At 43.6% G+C, this 24,416-nt stretch overlaps 1 protein-coding gene across 4 annotated transcripts in view; it reads right to left on the bottom strand.

Annotated features, from left to right (window-relative positions):
* Positions 1–19,019, bottom strand: part of NR2C2 (nuclear receptor subfamily 2 group C member 2) — a 92,043-nt gene extending 73,024 nt beyond the window's left edge. For 2 of the 4 annotated variants that reach the window (XR_009533638.1, XM_060111296.1), the window contains exons 1-2: positions 18,676–19,019; positions 4,502–4,585 (exon numbers count right to left, since the gene is read on the bottom strand). Coding sequence is in view for 1 of the 4 variants with exons in the window: in XM_060111296.1 (XP_059967279.1) it covers positions 4,502–4,561 (60 nt within the window). In the remaining 3 variants the exon portion in view is untranslated. Of the gene's footprint in view, positions 1–3,070; positions 3,150–4,501; positions 4,586–18,675 lie in introns of those variants that run through there. The other 2 variants (XM_060111298.1, XM_060111297.1) reach the window with 2 other exon arrangements.
* Positions 19,020–24,416: the final 5,397 nt, after the last annotated feature.

Here is a 24,416-nt window from a genome sequence, read left to right on the forward strand (position 1 = left end):
TGAGCCTGCGCGTCTGGAGCCTGTGCTCCGCAACGGGAGAGGCCACAACAGTGAGAGGCCCACGTACCGCAAAAAAAAACCCAAACAAACAAACAAACAAAAAAAACCTCTAGAAGAAAAAATGTTTTTAATAAAATAAAAAATGAACTTACTGTGTAGTGTAAAAGTCTAGGCTCTGAAGTCACTCAGATATGGCAAAGTAATCTCTCTACCTCTCAGTTTCCCCCACTTAAAGTGGGGAAAATAATAATACTTTCCTTATAGTGTTAAAGGAAGTATTAAATGAGGTGATGAGCTGAGCATAACACCTGGCACACTGTATTATGTAGCTACAGATACATGTGAGAAATAAATACCTTACAAAACTGAAATCAAACTGTATATACTGCATATGTAATCATGCTTTATTGTTTTAGAAAGTATATAATTCTAATTAAAAAGTAGAAGTCACAAATCCCTCTAGTTTTTTTTTTTTCCATTTCTTTTTGTTCCTTTATTTTGGAAAATACCTCCTAATTTTGGTAGTGGCATCTGGTTGCTGTTATGTATTGTTTTTAAGAAACACTTTTATTGAGCTATAATTCACCTACCATACATTCTACCCATTTGAAGTGTATAATTCAATAGTTTTTAGTATATACACACATACATACAACCATCACCACAGTAAATTTTAGAAAAATCTCATCCCCTCAAAAAGAAACCCTATACTCTTTAGGTATCACTTCCAATATCCAGCCCTAGGCAACCACTATAACCTATTTTCTATCTCTATAGAGTTTCCTGTTCTGGACATTTCATATGAATGTAATAATATAATATGTTGTCTTTTGTGACTAGTTTCTTTCACTTAGTATAATGCTGTCAAGGTTCATCCATGCTGTAGCATGCATCAGTAATTCATTTCTTTTTATAGCTGAATAAGATTCTACTGTCTGGGTATACCACATTTTGTTATTCGTCAGCTGATGGACATTTGACTATTTCTACCTTTTGGCTATTTTGAATAATACTACTACAAACATTGGTGCACAAGTTTTTGTGTGGACGTATGTTTTCATTTCTTTTGGGTATATAGCTTGGAATGGAATTGCTGGGTCATGTGGTAACTTCATATTTAACTCTTTGAAGAACTGCCAGACTGTTTTCCAAAGTGGCTGCACCATTTTACATTATTACCAGTAATATAGGAAGTTTCCAATTTCTCCACATCCTCACCAACACTTGTTATCGGACCTTCCCCACCCACCAGCCATTCTAGTGGATGTAAAATGGTATCTCCTTGTGGTTTTGACGAGAGTGGAAATTAATGAAACAGAGAATACAAAAACAATAGAGAAAAATCAATGAAATCAAAAGGTGGTTCTTTGAAAAGGTCAACAAACTGACAAATCTTTAGCTAGACTGACCAAGAAAAAGATTCAAATTACTAAATAGAATCAGAAATGAATGAGGAGAAATTGGTACTGAGCTTAACAGAAATAAAAAGGATAAAAGAATACCGTGAACAACTGTTTTGACAATAAATTAGATAACTTAGATGAAACGAACAAATTCTCAAAAAGACACAAACTACTGAAACTGACTCAAGAAGAAAAAGACAATATGAACAGACCTATAACAAGTGATGAGACTAAATTTGGAACTAAAAAACTACCTGCAAAGAAAAGCCTAAGCCCACATGGCTTCACTGCTGAATTTTACCAGACATTTAAAGAAGAATTAATATTAGCTCTTCATAAACAATTCCAAAAAACAGAGAGGTCACACAGTTTGCAAGTGGCAGGATCAGGATTTAAACCAGGCAATCTGGCTCCAGAGTCTATACTCTTGACCACTATATTAAACTGTCTCTGTGAATAACTGAATAAAACGGAGCACATTATAGGACATCAAGTTGTTCGTTTGTATGATCCAACTTTTGTAGTTTATTTTGGTAATGTGACTTATCTGGTCCATAGGGGAAAAGCCTGTTCTGGGGACTTGAGAGAAAACCATTTACACTATTGACAATGTTGCTCTATCTCATTTATGGAGCAAAAGCGTGGGACCTGCTAAAGCTCCTTTTATGTGTTTTTTTGTTTGTTTGTTTTGCGGTACACAGGCCTCTCACTGTTGTGGCCTCTCCCGTTGTGGAGCACAGGCTCTGGATGCACAGGCTCAGCAGTCATGGCTCATGGGTCCAGCCGCTCCACGGCATGTGGGATCTTCCCGGACCGGGGCACAAACCCGTGTCCCCTGCATCGGCAGGCGGACTCTCAACCACTGCACCACCAGGGAAGCCCTCCTTACATGTTTTTATTTCAATGACTTCTCACAACAAGCCCATGAGATAATAGGTTCTACTACTACTCCCATTTTCTAGATGAGAAAACTGAGGAAAAAGGCAGTCACCCAGATAGCAAATGGCAGGACCTGGATTTAAACCCCAATCTGTCTGATCTCTAGAGAGCCCCCTTTCCACTATGGAGAGCCCATCCTCTGGTGTAGCCTGTCTCATGCCTGATCCCTGCAACACAGAGCTCTGGTGAGTGGATCCCCAGTCCTATTACTCACCTGCGTGTGTTTCTGGCAAACAAGCAGGGAAGAGGTATGTTCCTTCACTGTCTGCTGACTGAATAAACAACTGTCCCCAAATGACTGCTAATAACCCCTAATTTAAAAACTTCATTCCCACTCAATTATTGTTTAGCACCAACATGATGAACTGTAGGCTCTCTTACTCATTTGGCTGATCTAGTATTATATACAGCTACCACATGTAGTTTAAAGTCATTAAGCTTGAAATTTCAAAATAATAGCATGGAAATCTAGGGAATATTTTAAATAGGAAGATTGATTTTGTTTTCAAAATTAATAATGCCTCTTACTATTTTGGATGTCTCCTCAAAATGTGCTTTTTGCCATGGGAAACAATAGTTGCACTACATTAATACATGAAATTCCATTTCTTGATGGAAGTAAGGCATCTGACAGAAAATTTTACCTAGCAAACTTTCTGAATACATACACAAAACTTGTATTATCCTATAAATTACTATAGGTCAGTACTATAGGTTACTATACTAACCTCTTCTCCTAAAGAATTAGTGATGACTTCTTAAGGCAGTGATCCACGTACTAGTCTCCAAGTCAGTCTCAACTGGAAACTGTATTAAATGCAAAATAACCCTAAATATTTGAAAAGCCAACAATGATTTTCAAGGTAATTGTTCCTAAGACAAACTAAAGCAACATATAAACACAAGCATTTTAACCCCAATGCTTTCACAGCTCTTTAGCTCTTCCAAAAATATAATATTTAAAAATTTGTAAAATCTATCTGCTTTCATCTTCAGTTAACACTAACCCTTATTTGCTGGGTGAAAGGGATGATTATTACACTGTTGCCTTAAAGTCAATGGTTGATCTAAATTCTGAAAAGTCTGCTCACCAATTTTACTGGTATAAACTGGCATTCGTGTACTTATTTTTTATTTTAAAAAATCCTTTCTTTAAATGTCCATCCTTTGATAAATCTGTGTCTTCACCTTAGAAATACGATTATTGGTTCAAAAACACAAATCTGAATCCTTCTAATGGCTTCTGTTTGCAGCACGATGCATGGTTTATTGGAGGAGCTCTGGAAGAAGTGAAACAGAACTGGGTCAGTGTGCCCTTGGCCAGTTACTTGTCCTTGAGCCTTGGTTTCCTCACCTATTAAATGGGAATAGCAATCACACCAAACCTCAAAAGGTTGTTGAGGACTGAAGCCCTTGCAGAGGACCTGGTACAGACTGAAAAGATCTGGCCCTACTTCCCTCCTTTACACCTCGAGTTGCCTGAACATTCCAAGCTACTTCATGCCTCTGTCCTGTCTTTGCATAGGTTTCTGACTTAGGATACCCTCCTCAGCATCTGCCAGTTTCCCACCCTGCTTCCTTAGGTCTGTCTAACAAATGATTACTTGCAATGCAAGACCCACTTCCAGGATTACCTTCCTCACATGGATTTTCACGTCTTACCATTTTAAAATTACTCCTTAACCAGGCCCAGAGAACACTAAAGGAAGGACCAATGGCTCATTCACCTCCATATTTCTTAGCACTTAGCAAAATCCCCAGTACATGGAAGAAGGTCAACAATGACTGTAGAATGCACAGAATCCGCTTTCCACCATACACAGTATTAACAGAGTATCAAATGTGCAAGAAACTAAGAACCTCTGACTTAAAACTATACTCACAAGTTTGACAAGCATCATTAGACTCTTAGTTTTTGTTCAAAGTAAAATTTTTAAAGTCACCTCATTGTATGCAGCTAGGCCACCCTATTCATGCAAAGAAACTTTAGGAGCAAATGTTCTTGTCATTTTCATTTTTCTTTAATGGCAGCATCGTGCTTTGGATTTGGCTCACATGCTGACTTCATTGGGACTGTTTTGAAAGTAACAGCGCACACTGATGTACTTTTCCTTTTAAAAGCAAGGGTGCCAGCTATTTTGCTAGCCCCTGTCACTCACCTCAGCCACCTGCTGGGTCCCCACTCTGTGCTGAACCAGCCCCTCCATATTTGTAGCCATGGTGAAGCAAGATCATTAGAGAACCTGTTTGGAAAGATGTAGCAACTTCTATCAGGTGGAGAGAAACCAGCCTACTTGAAAAACATCAGTAATCAAAATTCTTCTTTGGTACCATCTGGTGCAGATTTTGCCCTCCACAGACAACGAGCTAGCAGACTAAGCATATCTGGATAGGCTGCACCAGCTTCTTCGATTATAGGTACTAATATTAATCAGTAGTAACATTTCACTTGGGAAACAAGACTTGCCCTGGTAAATACAGACAAGGTGAATTTGGAACTCTTGGGTTGTAACAGCTTGGTTCACCTCTCAGGCAGGTGGGAATCGCACATTTTTGGATAGCTCCTTGTCACAGTGTGCTCAATAAGAAGGTGGCTATCTGAGAAAGGTGTAAGGTCAACTTCAATACAGAGCATTAGATTGCTATCAGCAACTGTACTTCTGTTACTAGTGACCAAGCAAGGAGCAAAACCCTGCCCAGGTGCTAACACACCTCACTCACGGGTTTAAAGGCAAACACTATCACTAACAAAGTAAGAAAAGAAGTAAGGAGACTGCATTACTAAAGTGGGCTAAGAATACGGTACTCATAAATTCATCAATTTATATTTTTAAGTCCTCATTAAATTAGAAACCCAGATAATTCAGCTTTATATTATTAGAAAAGTTATGCCATCATTTGCCTTAAATTGAGGAAGATCATCTAAAGTCCAAAAAGCATGCTAGTCTCCTGGGTCAGAATCACTTGAGTGCAAGCAGTGTTGATCAAACAGACCCCCTGGTCTCTTCAGGGCATGACATAAAGGTCCCCTGAATAGTCCCTAAACCTTTTCCAATGAACTCTACCACAAAGAATTCAGGATAAAGGGATTCCACTTTGGACCTAATTCCTGGACAAAGCAAAGACTTCATTATTGACTGTACAGATCCTATGGTTAATAGGAGTTTAAAGCTCTTGTATAATTTATTTTCAGCATTTATACATAAAATCTATATAGTCCTTCCAACTGTGTAACACATAAAATGCACACACAGTTCATTTGCTTGGCCCCTCCTCAATCACAAACTGGACTATTCTGCAATGCAACTTTACAAAACACTTTCCTATAGTTCTCACCTAAAGTATTATATTTATAAGCACTGATGTCTATAAACTTTTTCACTCTCTGGTAACTTTCTACATTATTCTATCCACTATTAGGCAGCCACTTCTATTATCATAATTCCCCTTCAGATTATTTTATTGGCAAAATGGTAATGACAGAGAAATGGGAGCATGAAACCATGAGTGACAAATATAAAAGAAATCGGCCCTGCCTTCAAGAATCAATATCCTCTAAGCGTACATACTTTATCAACTGCTATAACGATACCAGGTCACCAGTGCCAGTGAATCATCTTCACAGAACAGGATTAGGTCCAAGACTGGGGAGGCAGTGTTTCTGGCTATTTATTCTTTTAATAAGTATTTAAGACTTTTAACTTCTGTTTACTTTTCTTTGTTTCTAGAAGAAAAAGCACAGAGAAACACTGGTCTTTTCCCCTACTCACAGTTTGATTCCAACTAACAAGGCATAGAGGAAAAAAGCATCACTTCACATGTACCAGAAAAGTCAATCAACTGTTGTTAAAAACACAACTATTGCATGTGAAAAGTCTAGAGTTCTAATCTTTTTTTCTCAAAACAGTAAATAAGAGCTCTCTAAAGAATCAAATGGATAAAGATAGCAAATAGATTATATTAAGAAATATAACCCAAATATGCAACTGTGACTATTAATTTTATCACTTTTAGGCGTTATTAGCATTTGTATTGCTGTTAACTGCAGTTTTATGCAAGAAATACATGAACTTGAGTACTACAAAAATATTGTTAGGGAAATATTACTGAGTATTAGAGTACAGAAATAACAAAGTATTAGAAAGGCATATCTTTCTATTGGGTTTCCCTAAAAGAGGTGCTTGATCCTCCAAGTTTTAAGGTATCACAATGTAAGAAGTAAGTAAAACAACATCCTCTGGTGATGTTAAGAAGTGAGGGAAAACATTTAACAAAGACTATGGATGTCAGGATGTCAGGGAGTAAGACTCACCTGAGAGCCTGCTTTACTGGCTACCGCAGCCACAGGCTGAGACACATAGTGAGAAGGAAGGGTAAAGCTTTGGAAAGGGTACTGGGAGGTGGTTATCAGTGAGGGGGTGTCCTTCAAGAATGAAAAGCTCCAGGGAACAGTGGCCTATTGTTTTGCCAGTACAAACTAGACAAAGCACTTCAAAACAGCCTTGCTGGTAGAGCTAAGCAGGCTAATGTAAATAGTAACTAACACTTACTGAGTAGTTACTATACCCCAGGCACTGTATTCATAAGTACTCTGGACTGAACACTAAAGTAGCTCTTGGAACAGAAACATGAGTCTTCAAAGGCTGGCGCTTGACCCACTCAGCTCCTAACCCTGAAGGACTGCCCCCAACCACCACAATGTTTCCCAATTCATTAACCAAAGAGCTATAAAACCAAGTACCTAGGGCCTCCCTGGTGGCGCAAGTGGTTGAGAGTCCGCCTGCTGATGCAGGGGATACGGGTTCGTGCCCCGGTCTAGGAGGATCCCATATGCCGCGGAGCGGCTGGGCCCGTGAGCCATGGCCGCTGAGCCTGCGCGTCCGGAGCCTGCGCGTCCGGAGCCTGCGCGTCCGGAGCCTGTGCTCCGCAACGGGGGAGGCCACAACAGTGAGAGGCCCGCATACCGCAAAAAAAAAAAAAAAAAAAAAAACCAAGTACCTTAAGTTAAAACAAAACAACAACAACCACAAACACTACAGAATATTTTCCTATGGTGGTTTTAAACTAATCAAGTTCGACCACCATCAACCCTTTAAAAATAACTAGGCAATAAGTTGACCGCTGAGAATTAGTAACAACAATAAGAAGGAAAAGAGGAGGAAGAGGAGGAGAAAGTCCTTGTCCTTGAAGAACTTAAGAAGGAAACTACTAAGAGCTGTGCCATGTAGATGCTACAGAGTGTCCGAAGGAAGAAGCACCTCTGAGAGCAATGACAGTTTCACAGGAGAGGAGCCATTTAGACTGGTCCTGAAGTAAAGTGGGAATTTAGCAAGCAAACAGAGGGCGGATGGGAGAGAATTCTAAGCAGAGCTCAAACTGCAGGTTATGAGAATGGCACAGTAGAGGAACAGCAGGCAATCTGGTGGGGATTATTGGAGAGGTCATGGGAGGAGAGAGGCCGACACTGTAGACAATGAGAACTATCAGAAGTTTGGTAGGGAAATGTAGTGATCACATCTGGATCTTCAAAAAAAAAAATTCTTTGGGTGACAGTGTGGAGATGATAGAAAAGGGCGGTCTATGGGAGGCCAGTTAGAAAGTGGTGGCAGCAAAGACTATGGATGCAGGCAGACTCTTAAACTTAACGTGAACTAGTGAGTCTTTGCTGTATAGCGCAGAAATGACAACAGAGCATAGTTTATAAAAACTGTCATACAGACCACAGAATGGCGGAAGTAAAACTATTATTGCTTGGTCTCATGGGGCAGTAGGTTTTAAAACATAAATTCTTTCAAATACAAGTAGATCAATATCCCTCTTAACAGCAAAGATACAGAGAACACAATGGTGACTTTAATCAACTCTTCCAGACTTATGAAAAGTGTACAGCTGACCAAACTTTGCAACCAGAGTGTCTTTGGTTTCAGTGGAGGGCTACAAACCCCACTGCAGTGAAAGCTGGGCTTGGACCGGGAGCACCTGAATCCCAGTGAGTTAGAGAACACGCCAGCTATGTTCTCCACAGGGGCAGGCTGAGAAGCCAATGTCTCAAATAACAATAAACAAATCCTGGGACAAGGAAACTCTGTCTTCACTAACAGGAATGGGTGAGCCTACCTTTCCCTTCACAGTCAACTGATTCACATCATCCTCATTTATGTATTACGTGGCCCATAATCATATAACATTCAAAATATTGGTAGTTTCTCTTCTGAACAAATATACTGGGTTTAGAGGCTCTGGCAGGCACTAAGCTAATTTCTCTGATACTGAACTGCATCAGGTTATCGTTAAGAATAGATCTTAATATATGGGGCTTCCCTGGTGGCGCAGTGGTTAAGAATCCACCTGCCAATGCAGGGGACACGGGTTCAAGCCCTGGCCCGGGAAGATCCCACATGCCGCAGAGCAACTAAGCCCGTGTGCCACAACTACTGAGCCTGCGCTCTAGAGTCCACACGCCACAACTACTGAAGCCTGAACGCCTGGAGCCCGCGCTCCACAACAAGAGAAGCCACCGCAATGAGAAGTCCACGCACCTCAATGAAAAGTAGCCCCCGCTCGCCGCAACTAGAGAAAGCCTGTGTGCAGCAACAAAGACCCAATGCAGCCAAAAATCGATAAATAAAATAAATTAATAAGGAAAAAGAATAGATCTTTTTTTTTTTTTTTTGCGGTATGCGGGCCTCTCACTGTTGTGGCCTCTCCCGTTGCGGAGCACAGGCTCCGGATGCGCAGGCTCAGCGGCCATGGCTCATGGGCCTAGCTGCTCTGCGGCATGTGGGATCTTCCCGGACCGGGCACGAACCCGTGTCCCCTGCATCGGCAGGTGGACTCTCAACCACTGCACCACCAGCGAAGCCCAGAATAGATCTTAATACAACGTAAAGGGCCTAACACTGTGCCTGGCACACAGCAGGCATGCAATGCATGGGAGCTTCTACTAGCACAAATTTCAAAGAAATGTGAAAGCAACAACAAACTGTAAAATGCATAATTAGGAATATGGCTCTCATTTTGACATAAGAGCCACATGAAATTTAACTACATATGTATATGCATTATATGCTCATACAGCATTTATAACTGATTCTATTAAACGGCACAACTGAGTGAAATGAAATGGCTGAATTAGGATAAATCTCACAAATATTTAAAAATAAACCAATACCGAATAACTATTTGCAAAATACTACTGGGTACAGAACTTCTTGATAGGCACAAGGTATTCAGTGTAAGTTTTACTATGCTAAGATTGTCAGACGTCTCTTTATACTCATGGGAAAATAAAAACAAAAATAAAAATAGCCTGAGAATTAAAAAATGAGAAATACATAGCTCAAGACTTGAAATCATAGATCAAGACTTGAAAACAGGAAATGGAAACCAAGTGACAGATTTGGTATAATTTAGTAGATGTTCATCAACATAAAAGATGCTTACGGGGATGCCTCTAAGGTCAAGTTGAGATATACATCCTGTCTGTCAGAAACCCTGACACTAGTTAGACTCAAAGATTACTTACCTTTTGGGTAAGGTGATTTCCTGCCCCCACAGGAAACTTGTTTCTTCCATATTACAAGTCTGGGCTACGAGAAAGGGGCAGCGATGGTATGTGTGTGCTGGGGCTGGGGAGATGAGTGAGTAGTGACTTGCAGGGAAGAGAAGTGGCTCTCATCTACATGGAGTTCCTAGCTACCAGAGCAGTGCTACAGGTCTCTGTGTGGAGACCTTTCCAAAAATATCATTGTACAGTGTGGGTGGCTTTCCTCGTTTCACCAAGGGCCCAAGTGTAAGGGTGAAACACACCTTCTTTGTTTCTATTAGTGTGACCCAGGGGTAGACGGATGGAAGGAAAGCAGGACAGATTTTCTGAGAACCTACAACGTGCCTTATATCAAACTAGGCATCGTTTAATCCTTAACATACCTTCTGAGTAGGTATTATTAGCTGCACCAATGCAGACAGAAAAAAACGGAGACTCAGAAGTTTAATCAACTTGTTCCAAGTCATCCAGCTGGAAAGAGGTAAACCTGGGATTCTAACTCAGGTCTCTTTGACTCTAAAACCTCTGCACCAGGGACTTCCCTGGTGGTTAAGACTCTGTGCTCCCAATGCAGGGGACCCAGGTTCGATCCCTGGTCAGGGAACTAGATCCTGCACGCCACAACTAAAGATCCCTCATGTCGCAATGAAGAACCCCCGTGCCGCAAATAAGACCCGGCACAGTCAAATAAATGAATGAATGAGTGAATATTCTAAAAAAATAAAATAAAAAATAAAACCTCTGCACCACAGCGCCCTTCAAAATAGTTTCCCAGAAGAGGAAGTCAAGAGAAGAGAATTTTAAAGAGTGACAGGAGACCAATTAATTATCCAAAGGAACAAACTGCTTCCATCAATAAGCTTGATCATTTAATAACTCATTTATATAACCACTAATTCTTAAATATGTGATTGATGTTTCAGTATTACTCACAGAAATTTCTGACCTAGCTCCACCGGGACAGTAACATGACAGTTCCTTTAGAACTTGAACACACCTTTCCCTTACAATTTTACCATCATTTTTTTTTTTTTTTTTTGCGGTACGCGGACCTCTCACTGTTGTGGCCTCTCCCGTTGCGGAGCACAGGCTCCGGACGTGCAGGCTCAGCGGCCATGGCTCACGGGCCTAGCCGCTCCGCGGCATGTGGGATCTTCCCGGACCGGGGCATGAACCCGTGTCCCCTGCATCAGCAGGCAGACTCTCAACCACTGCGCCACCAGGGAAGCCCTACCATCATTTTTAAAGTAAAATTTTTTACTGAAGTATAACATGCAAATACAAAAGTGCACAAATCATAAATGAAACAGCTCAATAAATTTTCATTCAGAGAACACAAACATGCGAACACCACTCACTCAGAAAATAGAACATTACTAGCACCTTAAAAGGCTCCCTTGTACCCCCTCAAGAGTCCCTTACTTCCCTTCTCTCCTGACTTTCACTATCATGGATTCGTTTTGCTTGTTTTTGAGCTGTATGTTAATATATTTTTTGTGTGTCTGGATTCTTTTCCTCATTGTTGTGATAACCACGAGTACTTAGTGCATTTTCGTCCCTGTACAGTATTCCAACATATGACTATGCCACAATTTACTTATGCACTCTATAGCTGATGAACATTTAGATTGTTTCCAGTCTGGAGCTCTTATGACTGGTGTTCCTATGAACACTCCTGTACCGATGGTCCCTGACTTAGGGTGGCTTGACTTACGATTTTTCAACTTTATCATGGTGTGAAAGTGATATTATGCTTTCAGTAGAAATTGTACTTTGATTTTTGAATTTTGATCTTTTCCCGGGCTAGCAGTATAAAGTTACGATCCTCTCTCATGATGCTGGGCAGTACCAGCTACAGCTCCCAGTCAGCCACGTGATTAAACAACCGCTACACTTACAACTGTTCTGTTTTTAACTTTCAATATAAATTACTGGAGATATTCAATACTTAATTATAAGATAGACTTTCTGTTAGATGATTTTGCCCAACTGCAGGCTAATGTAAGTGTTCTGAGCATGTTTAAGGTAGACAAGGCTAACTTACGATGTTTGGTAGGTTAGGTGTATCAAATGCATTTTCGAATATATTTTTTTAATTAATTAATTAATTAATTAATGGCTGCGTTGGGTCTTGTTGCTGTGCGTGGGCTTTCTCTAGTCGCGGCGAGTGGGGGCTACTCTTTGTTGCGGTACGTAGGCTTGCCCTTGCGGTGGCTTCTCTTGTTGCGGAGCACAGACTCTAGGCACACGAGCTTCAGTAGCTGTGGCACGCAGGCTTCAGCAGTTGTGGCTGGTGGGCTCCAGGGAGCATGCTCAGTAGTTGTGGCGCACGGGCCCAGCTGCTCTGCGGCATGTGGGATCCTCCCGGACCAGGGCTCAAACCCGTGTCCCCTGCATTGGCAGGCTGACTCCTAACCACTGAGCCACTAGGGAAGTCCCCTCGACATATATTTTCAACTTACAAATAACCCCATCATAAGTCAAGGAAGATCTGTACGTGCCTTTTGATGTAATGCTACCTTTTCTTCACTTGAAAATTTTCCTACTTTAAAAAATTGACTGTCTTTTACCTCTTCAGAAAAGAGACGAATGTTATAAATTTAAAATTTCTTTAAAGGGCTTCCCTGGTGGCACAGTGGTTGAGAGTCCGCCTGGCGATGCAGGGGACACAGGTTCGTGCCCTGGTCCAGGAAGATCCCACATGCCGCAGAGCGGCTGGGCCCGTGAGCCATGGCTGCTGAGCCTGCGCGTCCGGAGCCTGTGCTCCACAATGGGAGAGGCCACAGCAGTGAGAGGCCCATGTACTGCAAAAAAAAAAAAAAAAAAAAAATCTTAAAAAAAATCTGTACTGTATTAATTATGTCATCAAACATATTCTAATTACCACTCTTTTCAGCCAAAAGCTGACATGCACTTTGAGATACGTGCTTTTAATCTTGGTAAAAGGTGATTTTTCAGTAATTCTAGGCTTATTCACCTCATCAACCTAGTAGAAGGAAGCATTATTGCAGAAGCAATGGAGGAGTGGAGAGAAAGAGAATGAGGGCAGTACAAATGACATTTCTGTAATGTTCTACAAATAATACATAATCAGATTCACTGTACAATAAATACCACCAGGGGAAATGCATCCTGAAGCCTGCTGGCATTGTTTAACTTCTTAAGAGCCATCCAATCTCAACTGTCTATCCTTCTCAGTGGAGACCTGCCTGCCACATAGAGGTAGGCAGTTATTGGAGTTTTTACTGGAGGTGCATGTGTGGGCAGCCAGGTAAGAAACTTTTCTTTTTTTTTTTTGGCATAGCTTCTATTCAAACATGAACAATAAAGGTAAGTAAGGTGGCTCCCAGTAAAATAATAAAGCCTTCAAGTTTGTGTCTGGCCCTGCCGGCCTCTCATTTCTCTCCCCACTCTTTGAATAGCATTCACTTCATTTTCCAGGCCCCAACACCTTCTCTCATACCTTCCACTAATCCAAAGAGAGAATGATATGCTCTTCTATCGTTGGCAGAAATTCCCTCCTATCAACATGTTAACACTTCCAGGGATTAGAATCATCAGGGTTACTGTCGATAATTTTGGAATGAAAGGTTTCACCTCCTACTATGGACTTCAGGCCTCTTATTAGAGTGGAAGAGGTATCATACTCTGTCCCTGAGGCTGGGTTTCATGATTATAGGCTACCTGGAGCCCAGGGGTAATCAGAAAGATAGCTGAGCATCTGAGCTAGCCTTTCCCATCCTTAGTAATTCCCTTCCCATCCCTCTGCTCCAAGACTCCCAGATGCTGGGGTATGAATCTGCTCTTTCTATCCCCCTAACAGTGCCCTATGCCAATGCCCTGATCTGAACTTTAATGTCTTCTATCCACTCCCTCCACCATGACTGTGAGCTATGCTAGCTGACTGTTCCCAGGGAGTCTTGCCTTTTTGTACAGAGCCCCTGCTGCTTAAAGCTCTAGCACTCAGGGCACCTGAAGAAAGGATGGGAAGCAAGTAGCAGCAGTGCATGACAAGGGATATGGGGAAGGAATGGCGAGATGGGACAGAGTCACAAAGAGAATCTCAGCCCCCAGGCCTATTAGGTTGAGGCAAGTGAAACTCCAACAGGTAAGAGCATATCTTTTTCAACGTGTGACAGATTAGGTTAAAGATGATAATCATACATGGAGGGAAAAAGTCTACGTCTAAGCTCCTCATAACCAGCAATAAAGTGAAAAGAGATAAACTAACCTCTGACAGGTGAGTTTTGCATCAGGTGTGAGGCTAGACTTGATGAGTCTTAAGACGGATTCCTTCCCAAATTCCCCCTATGCAGTATTGATTAAAGGGGACTAGTATCTGCTCTAGGAGGTGCTTTGGGACTAAAGGAGCATATGGCACATAGGTAAGCAGACTCAAGGATAAAAATCCCAAATGAAAACCCTTAATATGTGGAGACAGTCAGGCAGCTAGACACATGAAGCCAGTGTTCAGGGCCAACGCTGAAGGTGGGTTGATCCACACAGGACCACCTGCCTTGCTCTCTATGCCATCTGGATAACAAGTGGTCCCTGTTTCTGACCCAAATCTCAGTGTTGGCTCCCGGCCTCCCCATTTTACAATTAGGGAATGTATAAGCGTCAGAGAGGCTACCCACTCAAGGTTCCAGAGACAGGAGATGCACTGTCACTCGACTCCTTGGAGACAGATGCTAAAACTTCCCAGAAGTCCTCATGAAGTGACGTTATTACACATAGGGTTTTCCTTCTTTCTGTAAAGGCATGTTCATGAAAACAAAACTTCAAGGCCACCATAAATACAACTGTTGAAAGCAATAAATAAGTAATTTAATGTTATAAGATAATATACACATACATATAAATATATATATATATATTTAGCTTTTTCATTAAACTATCAGTTCTTTGGTTACCCTGAATTAGGTAGTTCAAGGAATCAAAAGTGTTGGATTGAACGAGTGATACCAAAAAATCCTTGAACAGGATAGAAAAGAAACATCCAAAAAATAAATAAAAGGGTGGCTGTTGTTTTAAAAATACCAGAACACTTTATTTGTAAAATCTGTATTATATAAGTCAACAAAAATTTTCTATTTACCACGCTTTTAAGCAGAAGCTTGATATATACCTGGCAAAATGTGCTTTTAAACTTGGTAAAGCAATTACAAGGTGATTTTCAATAATTCCATTGCATGAATCAATTTATCTTTGGAAAGATAACTATTTTAAATTAATGGCTACAGAGGCTGAACTCCCAACTCTCTGCAAACCCATTAAGTCTTCTTCTCTGTTCTTTGATCCCCTGTGATAGAACAAGACCAGCATTTTTTATTTCAAGAAAATCACACTGGTGCTTTGATTCTTCAGTTAAAGTAAATGGCATGATCATATTTGGCTGTTTATTAATGAGTTCCATGCGAACTCATTAACTTTCATGTAATTTACCTTGTAATACAACTAATTATTAAATTATCTATTTCTTGTCTCAAAAAGACCCCCCCATAAATCAACATATTAAGTGTGTAAAAAAGGACTTATGTGGGTTATCTTACCCATATTCAAGTCTGCAGGCAGTGCCATATCCGTGAGGAACCACTTCCTGAATTCATCCAAATACCATAACAGATATTTATTTTATTGCTGGCACTGCTTCTGAATTGCTAACAAGCCCACATAAAAAGGCACCATCAATGAGCAGCAACTTAGTTAGCAGTGATATCATAAATTATAAACAATTCATTCACTCAACAAGTAGTGCCAGGCACTCTGCTAAGTGCTGGAAGTATAATCGTGCCCAAAATGATTCCTGCTCTCATAAGGTAAGGGGAACAGGTATCAATCAAACAATCACATTATGGAGTGTAACTACGAAATGAGATAAATGTTAAAAAGGAAAAGAAGGGCTTCCCTGGTGGCGCAGTGGTTGAGAGTCCACCTGCCGATGCAGGGGACACGGGTTCGTGCCCTGGTCCGGGAAGATCCCACATGCTGCGGAGCGGCTGGGCCCGTGAGCCATGGCCGCTGAGCCTGCGTGTCTGGAGCCTGTGCTCCGCCACGGGAGAGGCCACAACAGTGAGAGGCCCGTGTACCGCAAAAAAAAAAAAAAAAAAAAAAGGAAAAGAACACAATGTAAAGTAAAAGAATCTGATCTAGACTGGCACTGGGCATCAGAGAGGGATTCCCTGAGGAAGCGATGCTTAAGCTGACATCTGCAGGACTAAGGTGTATGGGGGCGGGGGGGGGGGGCAGGGGGCAAATGAGGATTTCAGGCTGAGGGAACATCATCTGAAAGGGCCTGGGGTAAAGGTAAGCCACACTTTCAAGGAAACTGAAGGCAGGCCAGTGTGTTTCGTGCACAGGGAGCTAGGGATACAGGGATAAGAAAATGATGTGAAGTCTTAGAAAGGTTTTAAAATAGGGAGCAGGAAAAGGACCTCTACCATTATATCCTGCTAGGGCTTTAACACTATAATGCCTGCAAGAGAATTCTGTAAATTGTAAAGCACCCCACACTTTTGTTAATAGTATTAATTGCACTTCTTTGTTTTCTAGTAAACTTTTGGTCTGGATGCCAAGTGACTAGCTGAAAGCAGAAGAGCCAAAACTAGTACCCCAGGGCTCTAACGCAGCGTTTTGCTCCTACACCACACTGCCTAAACATCTCGTTGTCTGCATCACTTAACCAGTCCAATGTCTTTACCAGACAGCTAGTGCTTCATGACAACAATAACTCCAATTGTGAGCATTTACTATACGTCACTTTTCTAAGCTCCTTATTTACATTAAACTCATTTAATCCTCAATTCTAGAAGGAAGATTCTATTTACTGTCCAGATGAGGACAATGAGCCTCAAAAAAGTTAAATAACTTACTCAAAGTTCCAGGGCTAGTAAATACTGGCACTGTTGACCACAACACTATTTAGCTTCTGCCTACAACATTTTGTGTGGGTATGTGTATGTGTGCAGATGTACTAGGGAAATAGGGAGAGAACAGAACTCAGGTGTTTGGAACTATATTCACATACTTGACACCCACCAATGTCTTAGTCAACAAGCGCCTGGGTAATAGGGGGGCTCAGCAAATATTTGAGGAATTGAGGATGAACACAAGGGAATGACAAAGGATTTGAACTGGAAGTAAAGTGATTTTCTGAGGCTTTCCACCAAGTCATGTATTCAACAGTTATTCATTTCATGGCTATATTTTCCTTGACTCTCTCGTTGATTATTAAATTAGAGATTTATTCTCCACTACCTTTGTCATATTTCACAGACCTCAGCCTGGAAGTAGAGGGGAATAATGGACGGGACAACGAACTAGTTCTCCAGCCTCACTCACACCAAACGCCTTCCCTCCTACGGCTTTGCATTTGCTGTTTTCTCTCTCACGCTATTCCTTCCTTGGGTTCCTCCATTCAAACATCACGTCCTCACGGAGACCTTCCCCGACCATTCAATCGCAGTTGCCTCAGGCTTTCAACACATCCAGTTTCACTTCACTTCCTTCACAGGATTTACCACTCTCCGAAATCACCTCTTTAATTGTCTATTCACCCTACCCCCAATTATAGGACGACAGGGGCCTGGTCTAGCTGGTTCTCTGGATGTATCCCCAGTGCCTCAGACTAAGCAAATACGTATGTAATCAACGAAAGATGAGAACACTCCAGATTCCCCTCTGTTCTCTCAAGCCCTCAATAACCTTAGGCTTTCCACTCCAGGTGGCTCCACACTCCATTTTCAACAACAACACCATTTTTGCATTACTCTGAGGTTCGAAAAGTAGCCTAGACTCCATTTTCTGAGTTGAGCCCCTCAAACGATCTGAGAAGGGAGGTCCGGCCTGGCAAGAACGACCATCCTCCCATTTCACAGTCGATGAAACTGAGCCTCAAGGGGAATATACGGGCAGGAGCCCTAAGCTGTCCAGATTCCAAAAAGCCCTTCCCACGAGCCAGCGCCCTGGGTTCAGGATGCTTCATCACCTTTATTACTATTGTTCCACAGCACTCATTCTGGACGCGTTCCACGCGGAGGACGCGCCCGGGCCCTAGCCGCGCGCTCCACGCTCACCCGGCCGCGCACCCGCCCCGCCCCCGGCGCCCTGGCCCCACGTCGCGCCCCAGCTTCTGCTTCCACCCCGCCAGGGCTCCCGCGACGCGCGGGGACCGCCCCCTGCCGACAGAACCAGTCAGCAAAGCCTCGGGGGGCGGCAACGCGGGGGGCCCCGGCCCTCCTATCTGGGCGCCAACTGGCCCGCGCAGCTGTCGCTCACAAGCTCGCGCCCCGCACCCGCCTTCCTCCCTTTCCTCCACCCTCCTCTTCAGGAAAAAACGGCGGTTGGGCCGCGGCGGTCGCCAACTGCGGGCGGGAAGCGGAGGGTAGAGGAGCCGGGGAGCGAGAGAAGGAGGAACTGCAGAAAAGAGGAGGCGATAGAGGAGGAGGAGAGGTGCGTGGCCCAGCAGGAGCCATCTCCGCCGAGAACAAAATGGCGGCGTTGGCGGAGGGCCAACTGTGAGGCGGGGCCGCGGCCGTCCCCCTCCGCCCCCACCCTCGTGCCGGCCGGGCCGGACAGGGGTAGCCCGCTCGCTTCGCCGGCCGCGGGCGGGGAGGGGAGGGGAGCGGCCCGGCCCACTATGCAAAGCGGTTGGCGCCGGCGCCGCCGCCCCGTGGCAAAGGTAAAAGGGTCGGGTTCAGCCGCCGCCGCGGCGCCTCCATGTCCGCGCGCCAGGACCGCCCCCTCCGCCGCCGGCCCGAGCCCGCCCCGGCCTTTTTTCAATTTTACCTCAGGATTTGGCGCCAAAGCGACCTCGGAGCAGGTCCCGTGTCTGCGGCGGGCGGCCCCCGGCGCGGAGGGCAGGGCGCGGGGAGGCCGGCTTCCCGGCGTCGGCGGATGGCGGGAGCCCCGGGCCGCGGGCTCGCAGGTCAGCGGGCGAGAGACGAGACGCCCAGGTGGGAGCGGGGCGGCAAGGGCGGGCCCGGAGGCGCCGCCGGGGTCGCGGGGAAGGAGGGGTTTGTTATTGTTTTTGTCAGTGAAAGGTCAGAGTTCGTGACCCCGGTGCCGCCGCCGCCGCCGCCCGCGCGCTGGTAGGAGGAGGGCGAATGTTCTTCTTCCTCTTCCCAGAGCCAGCCTCGCCGCGGCCGCGGGGGGCGGGCGAGCACGCGATTGGCTGAGGCGCGCGCGCGCAACGGAACGCGGCGGTCGCGCTTCGTCCGGCCCCTTGGCGGCCCGGCGGCGGCGGCGGCGGGCGCAGGGCGCAGGGTTTCGCGTAGTCCGCCGGGGTGTCTGCCCCGGCTGGGCCCGCACCGCTGTAGGGCCGAGGTCGTCGGGGTAAAGGGTTGGTTGGTCTTTTTCGAAGGCCAGGAACGCCGGGCACCGTTATTCGGGGGCCAACCCGCCCCTCCTGGGGGCCCGCGAGGCCGGGTAGGGGCTGTGTTCTTGCTGTGACGTCCTCCACCCCGGCCCCCGCGGAGCTGAAACCTCTGTGTTAATTGAGGAAGCAGTGACAGAGCGGAGGAAGCGGGTGGTTTGTTGGGTGGGTATTGAACTGTTTGTGCCCTACTCGGTATAGATGGTCCGAGGAGGCACCAGTTTCTCAGAGTATCAGGTCAAGTGCATAAAGAGTATAGCGATTTGAAACGAGTAAACCATGCTTAAGTGTGTTATTAAAAAACTCTTTGCAGAATTGCTTAAATTATATAAATACAGTTGCTTCTCTTGAGCCTATGAATCTTGGCTTGTAGGTTTTCATTAGCTACTTCTCTCTTTTAAGTGGTTTTGACTTGCTTTGGAAGGTGTGGACCACTGTTTTATCAAGGATGCCCTGAAGTGCTTAGGCCAGACTCCTTGATCACTATGCTTTCTTTGTAGGCCGAAGATCTCTGCTAATTGATTTTTTCCCTGCACTTTTCATCTTTATTATGAATACTGACTCCGAGGTGGATCGTTTAAGCTTTTTTCTTAAACAGTGGCCAGTTGGGCTTTTATCAGTGTGACCCCAAATTTGAGTATTTTGTCCATAATCTTGTAAAATTTTTATTTGATAGGAGATGCTTTAAACACACCCGTTTTCCTTCCTTGTTTTCACCTTGCAAGGAAGTAAGTGGAGGAAAGAGTTAAATTTATTATGTCATGGTGAACCACAGATCCTGAAGCTGGAAGGGGTCTCAGAGATGATATGGTTAAATCCTCTTCTGGCAGAAAGATTTTACAGGAGAGGCAGATGAGACCAGAGAGGTCAAATGATATGCCTGAGGGAACACAGTACTTTGATGGTAAATCCTTGTAAACATGGACTGCTTTGTAATTGTGTACATTTTTCCCTCAAAATTGTTTTTAATGTTATATAATCCTTCTAGATATAGCTTTAAAATACACACTTAAATGAGTTTTAAGGGGTTTTTTGGCAAACAAATTACAATTGTACTAGATTTTGAAATGAATACTAAAAATAGTTAATGTTTCTGTGATGGTTTATAGTTTTCTTAATTTTCTCCATTTAATACTCAGCAATTCTGTGAGCAAGGCACTGTGATTTCATTTTACTGAGGTGCAAGAACTGACACCCAGATAAGTTAAGCAACCTTCCCAGTGCTACAGGTGCAGAAAGTGAAGCCAGGGCTCTGATTTAGTCCTTTTCACCTTATGGTTTATGTTGTAAACCATGCTGCATCAGTTTGCTCTGTTTGTAGTAGTATTCGGTAAAATTTCCAGTTAAAACAGGGGTCCTCAACCCCTGGGCCGTGGACCAGTAGTAGTCCATGGCCTGTTAGGAACCGGGCGCACAGCAGGAGGTGAGTGGTGGGTGAGCAACCGAAGCTTCATCTGCCGCTCTCCACCGCTCTCCCATCGCTCGCGTTACTGCCTGAACCACCCCGCACCCCTCCTTCTGTAAAAAAACTGTCTTCCATGAAACCGGTCCCTGGTGCCAAAAAGGTTGGGGACCACTGGGTTAAAAGGTTAGTTTTTCAATATTAAAAGTAATAGCAAAGTTCACAATCTTGATGGGCTTGAGCTCTTTTCTTCCCCTGAAGGACAGAAGGACATGTACATACACACACAGATTGCAAACGATATCAGCAGGTAAAAGGCTTCTGCAAGCTGAGGGCACCACTGCCATAGTGCTATTTTTTGTTCCATTTTGTGTTTTTGGTAGAAGCTTTTAGTGAGAACTCTTAAATGGCTTTGTAACACTTGATGGACTTTATAATCACAAAAATATACATGTTGTGTTATACTAGCTATACTTTTTGACTGTTAATATGATGTATCCACATTTGCGTTAACAGTGCTTTTAACGTTTTATCAGCCTTTAAAATAAAGTGTTCTTAATTGCGGAGTGTACTTCAGAACTGCCAGGCCCCCTGTTGGGTCTGAAACTGTAAGCTTTGGGTGGGGTCTGGCATCAGCACTTCTACTGAGCATCACAGATCATTCTAATGCACACTACAGGCCCAAATCACTGATCTAATTCCAAAAATGTGGCAAAAAAAAGAGACAAAACTTTCTGTTTAACCTTTTAAAAGAATCTTTTTTAACTCCTTAACTATGCCTGAAGATTACTCATTGACAGGGCCAGTGGCTCAGTAGGAATGATATATCCAGCAGTACCCAGCCCTTGTGTGTGCGTCGCCTCAGCACCTACCCATACTGAGCCCTGTATCGAAATGTGTCTTGTCCTGCTCTATCTCAGCCCTTAACACAGTACCTAGTACAGAAGTACAGAATGGGCATGAAGTGGGCATTTCCTTTTTTTTTTTTTTTCAGCTGCACTGTGCAACAAGTGGGATCTTAGTTCCCCGACCAGGGATCGAACCTGCACCCCCTGTGTCGGAAGGTGGAGTCTTAACCACTGGACCACCAGGGAAGTCCTGCAGTGGGCATTTATTGAATGAATGCTTTTCACAGCAACAGTGTATGGTAAACAGTGTTCATATCATCATCCCATTTTTACAGATGAACTCTGTAAAGGTTTTGGTGACTTCCTGGAGCTGAGATACGAGCCTGGGGCTTCTAGCTCCCTACACAGTACTTGTGAATGAGATCCAGGTGTTCCCTCCTCTGCCCTCTGTGGTCCTCTGGGCAGGTCTTTTTTCCCACAACACTTAAGCAGTCTGTTCTGCAATCATTAACTGAGAGCAGGAACTAGATCATGCGGTTTCATTTTGTACCTAACAGAGTAAATGTTTTTTGCCATCCGAGCTTATTTTGAATTTGCATTTAAATGATAAATGTTGAGTCAATGAAAATCAAGTTTTGACTAAACAATAGTTGTAGATGTGCTAAATTTTTAAAATTACTATTATCTAGTAGAGATTTTTTTTTTTTACCTATAAGGGTATGGCTTTTGTGATAGCGTAAATAATGTTTTTTTTATTTTCATAGACTAGGAAGACAATAATTACCTTCGTAAGTACTTGCGTACATCTATATGTCCATTTTTCTATAATAGCTTATACTGTATTACTATATACAGTAATCAGTTTCTGAAACTTGTTTGTCATTTGTATAATTATGACATGTTTATAAAATAAACTTTTAAACCTCACGTAATTGTTACTAGCCTTTTTTTTTTTAAGAATTTGGTATCCGAATAGACGTAATCATTGAATACCAGATTGCACATTCCTTACACTTACACGTTATCCTGTTTAATCTTCATAATAACCCTGTGAAGTAGACGGTGTTATCTTTTTTGTCTCTTTTTTACAACTGAAGAGGCAGAGGACTTTAACAGAGGAAGAGTAACTCCTCCAAAGTCACGTGGCTAGCAAGTGGTGGAACGTTTATTAATAGTTATTTCTGCTGCTTGCTTCTCTTTTGTCCTATGGGACTTCGAAAGGAAGAAAACCCTCTTCTGCCCACCTCCGTGATTCTGTCACAGTCAGGCTCTGTCACAGTAGAAGGTTACTTGCGGAGGTCTCAACCTCTGCATCAATGGCCCTTGTTCTTCCCAGGAAGAGAAAGACCGACCCTGCGGTGGATGGATGGTTCTGGAACACAGGAACACTGCCAGAGTCCTGAGCCCCTCCAGAATGGCTTTTATTGAGAGTTATGACCATTTGGTTTCTGACCTGGGGCTTCCCATGCCTTAATAAGTTGTACCTGGCTTAAGTATCTTGGAAACATGATGGAAAATCAGATTATCAGAAAAATGCACCTGCCCTTAGTCCCATTTTAGAATATGCTCAGGAGAATGTCTTGTTTTTAAATGTCGTCTAATTGGGACTCTCAGTGTTTAGGTCTGGAGTTCTTTACTAACCCAGCACCATCTCAAGAGCTAACCCACTTGGGACTACCAGCCTTTCACTGATGAAGTCTAGAAGTTAAATAGTAGCATTCCTTGAGTTTCTTAAAGAAATTATTTCCACCCCACAGCCCGTTCACTGCAGGCCAAGGAATGCACCTCGAAGCAGAGGTTCCTTGGAAAAGCGTCTCCCTTAAGTGCTTTGCTTTGGATCCTGCCCTTTCCCTTGGGGAGAGATGGGCTGCTGCCTGAGGCCTCTGCCTTTCAGGAGACTCCTGAAAGGAGTCTTTCAGGAGACTCTGGGTACACTGTTAAGACTGAGGGTCTAAACAACAAATCCCCTTGGTTTTACCCTCAGGTTTGGCCCCTCCTCCACTGGTCCCTAGTTTAGGTCTTATCTTCATCTCACTGAACTGTGTAGTTTCCTAGCCTTCCTAACCAGTCTAACTAGCTGCCTTCCTCATTCATTCATTCATTCATCCTTCCTTGCTCCCTTTGTGCTGCTGCTGAAACAGAGCCTCTCCTAGCCCTCTTCTATTTATGAAGGTCTTTAATAGTTCTGCATTGCTTAGGGCTGAAGTTAAAACTCAGATGCCTCAGGTGGGGCCTTGGGGGAGGGTGTAGGAGTCTGGCAGACAATCTAAGGGAGGTTAATAAACTGATACAAACACAGTTAGTGTGCTAAATGGTAATAGTGACACCTGGAGAGCTCAGTACCCACTTAAAGGGGTAGAAACCCTCATCAGCTCCTGGAATGTGGTCCAGAGATGACGCATCTCAGATTTCTCAAGAGAAACCAGAAATCCAGATTTGTAAACATAAAAATTTCTTAACTTTAAAATGTTGGCAATTTGCAAATGGTTTTTAAACTGTGCAGGCCAAGCAGCATCTCTTAAGCATGGTTCTGGGCCTCAGAACCAGTTTAGGACCTTGGACTAATCAGATAAAATCCAAACTCCTCAGTCAGGGCAAATGAAAGTCCTTCATAATGGGTCTTTTCAGCCACCTTCAGATTAGAGCGTCATTCAGGGGTAGTCTCCCAACAAAAAAAACTGTTGAACTCAAGAATTTTGATTCCTTCTGTTGAGCACACATTTTCATCTCAAGGAGAGGGAACTTGGCAGGCAGGAAACAGGAGTCCCCCATTGAGAAGTTGAATCCAGGGACTTCCCTGGTGGCACAGTGGTTAAGAATTTGCCTGCCAGTGCAGGGGACACGGGTTCGATCCCTGGTCCAGGAAGATCCCACGTGCCGCGGAGCAACTAAGCCCGTGCGCCAC

The sequence above is a fragment of the Mesoplodon densirostris genome, chromosome 10 (genome assembly GCF_025265405.1).
Source record: "Mesoplodon densirostris isolate mMesDen1 chromosome 10, mMesDen1 primary haplotype, whole genome shotgun sequence".
Classification (NCBI taxonomy): Eukaryota; Metazoa; Chordata; class Mammalia; order Artiodactyla; family Ziphiidae; genus Mesoplodon; species Mesoplodon densirostris.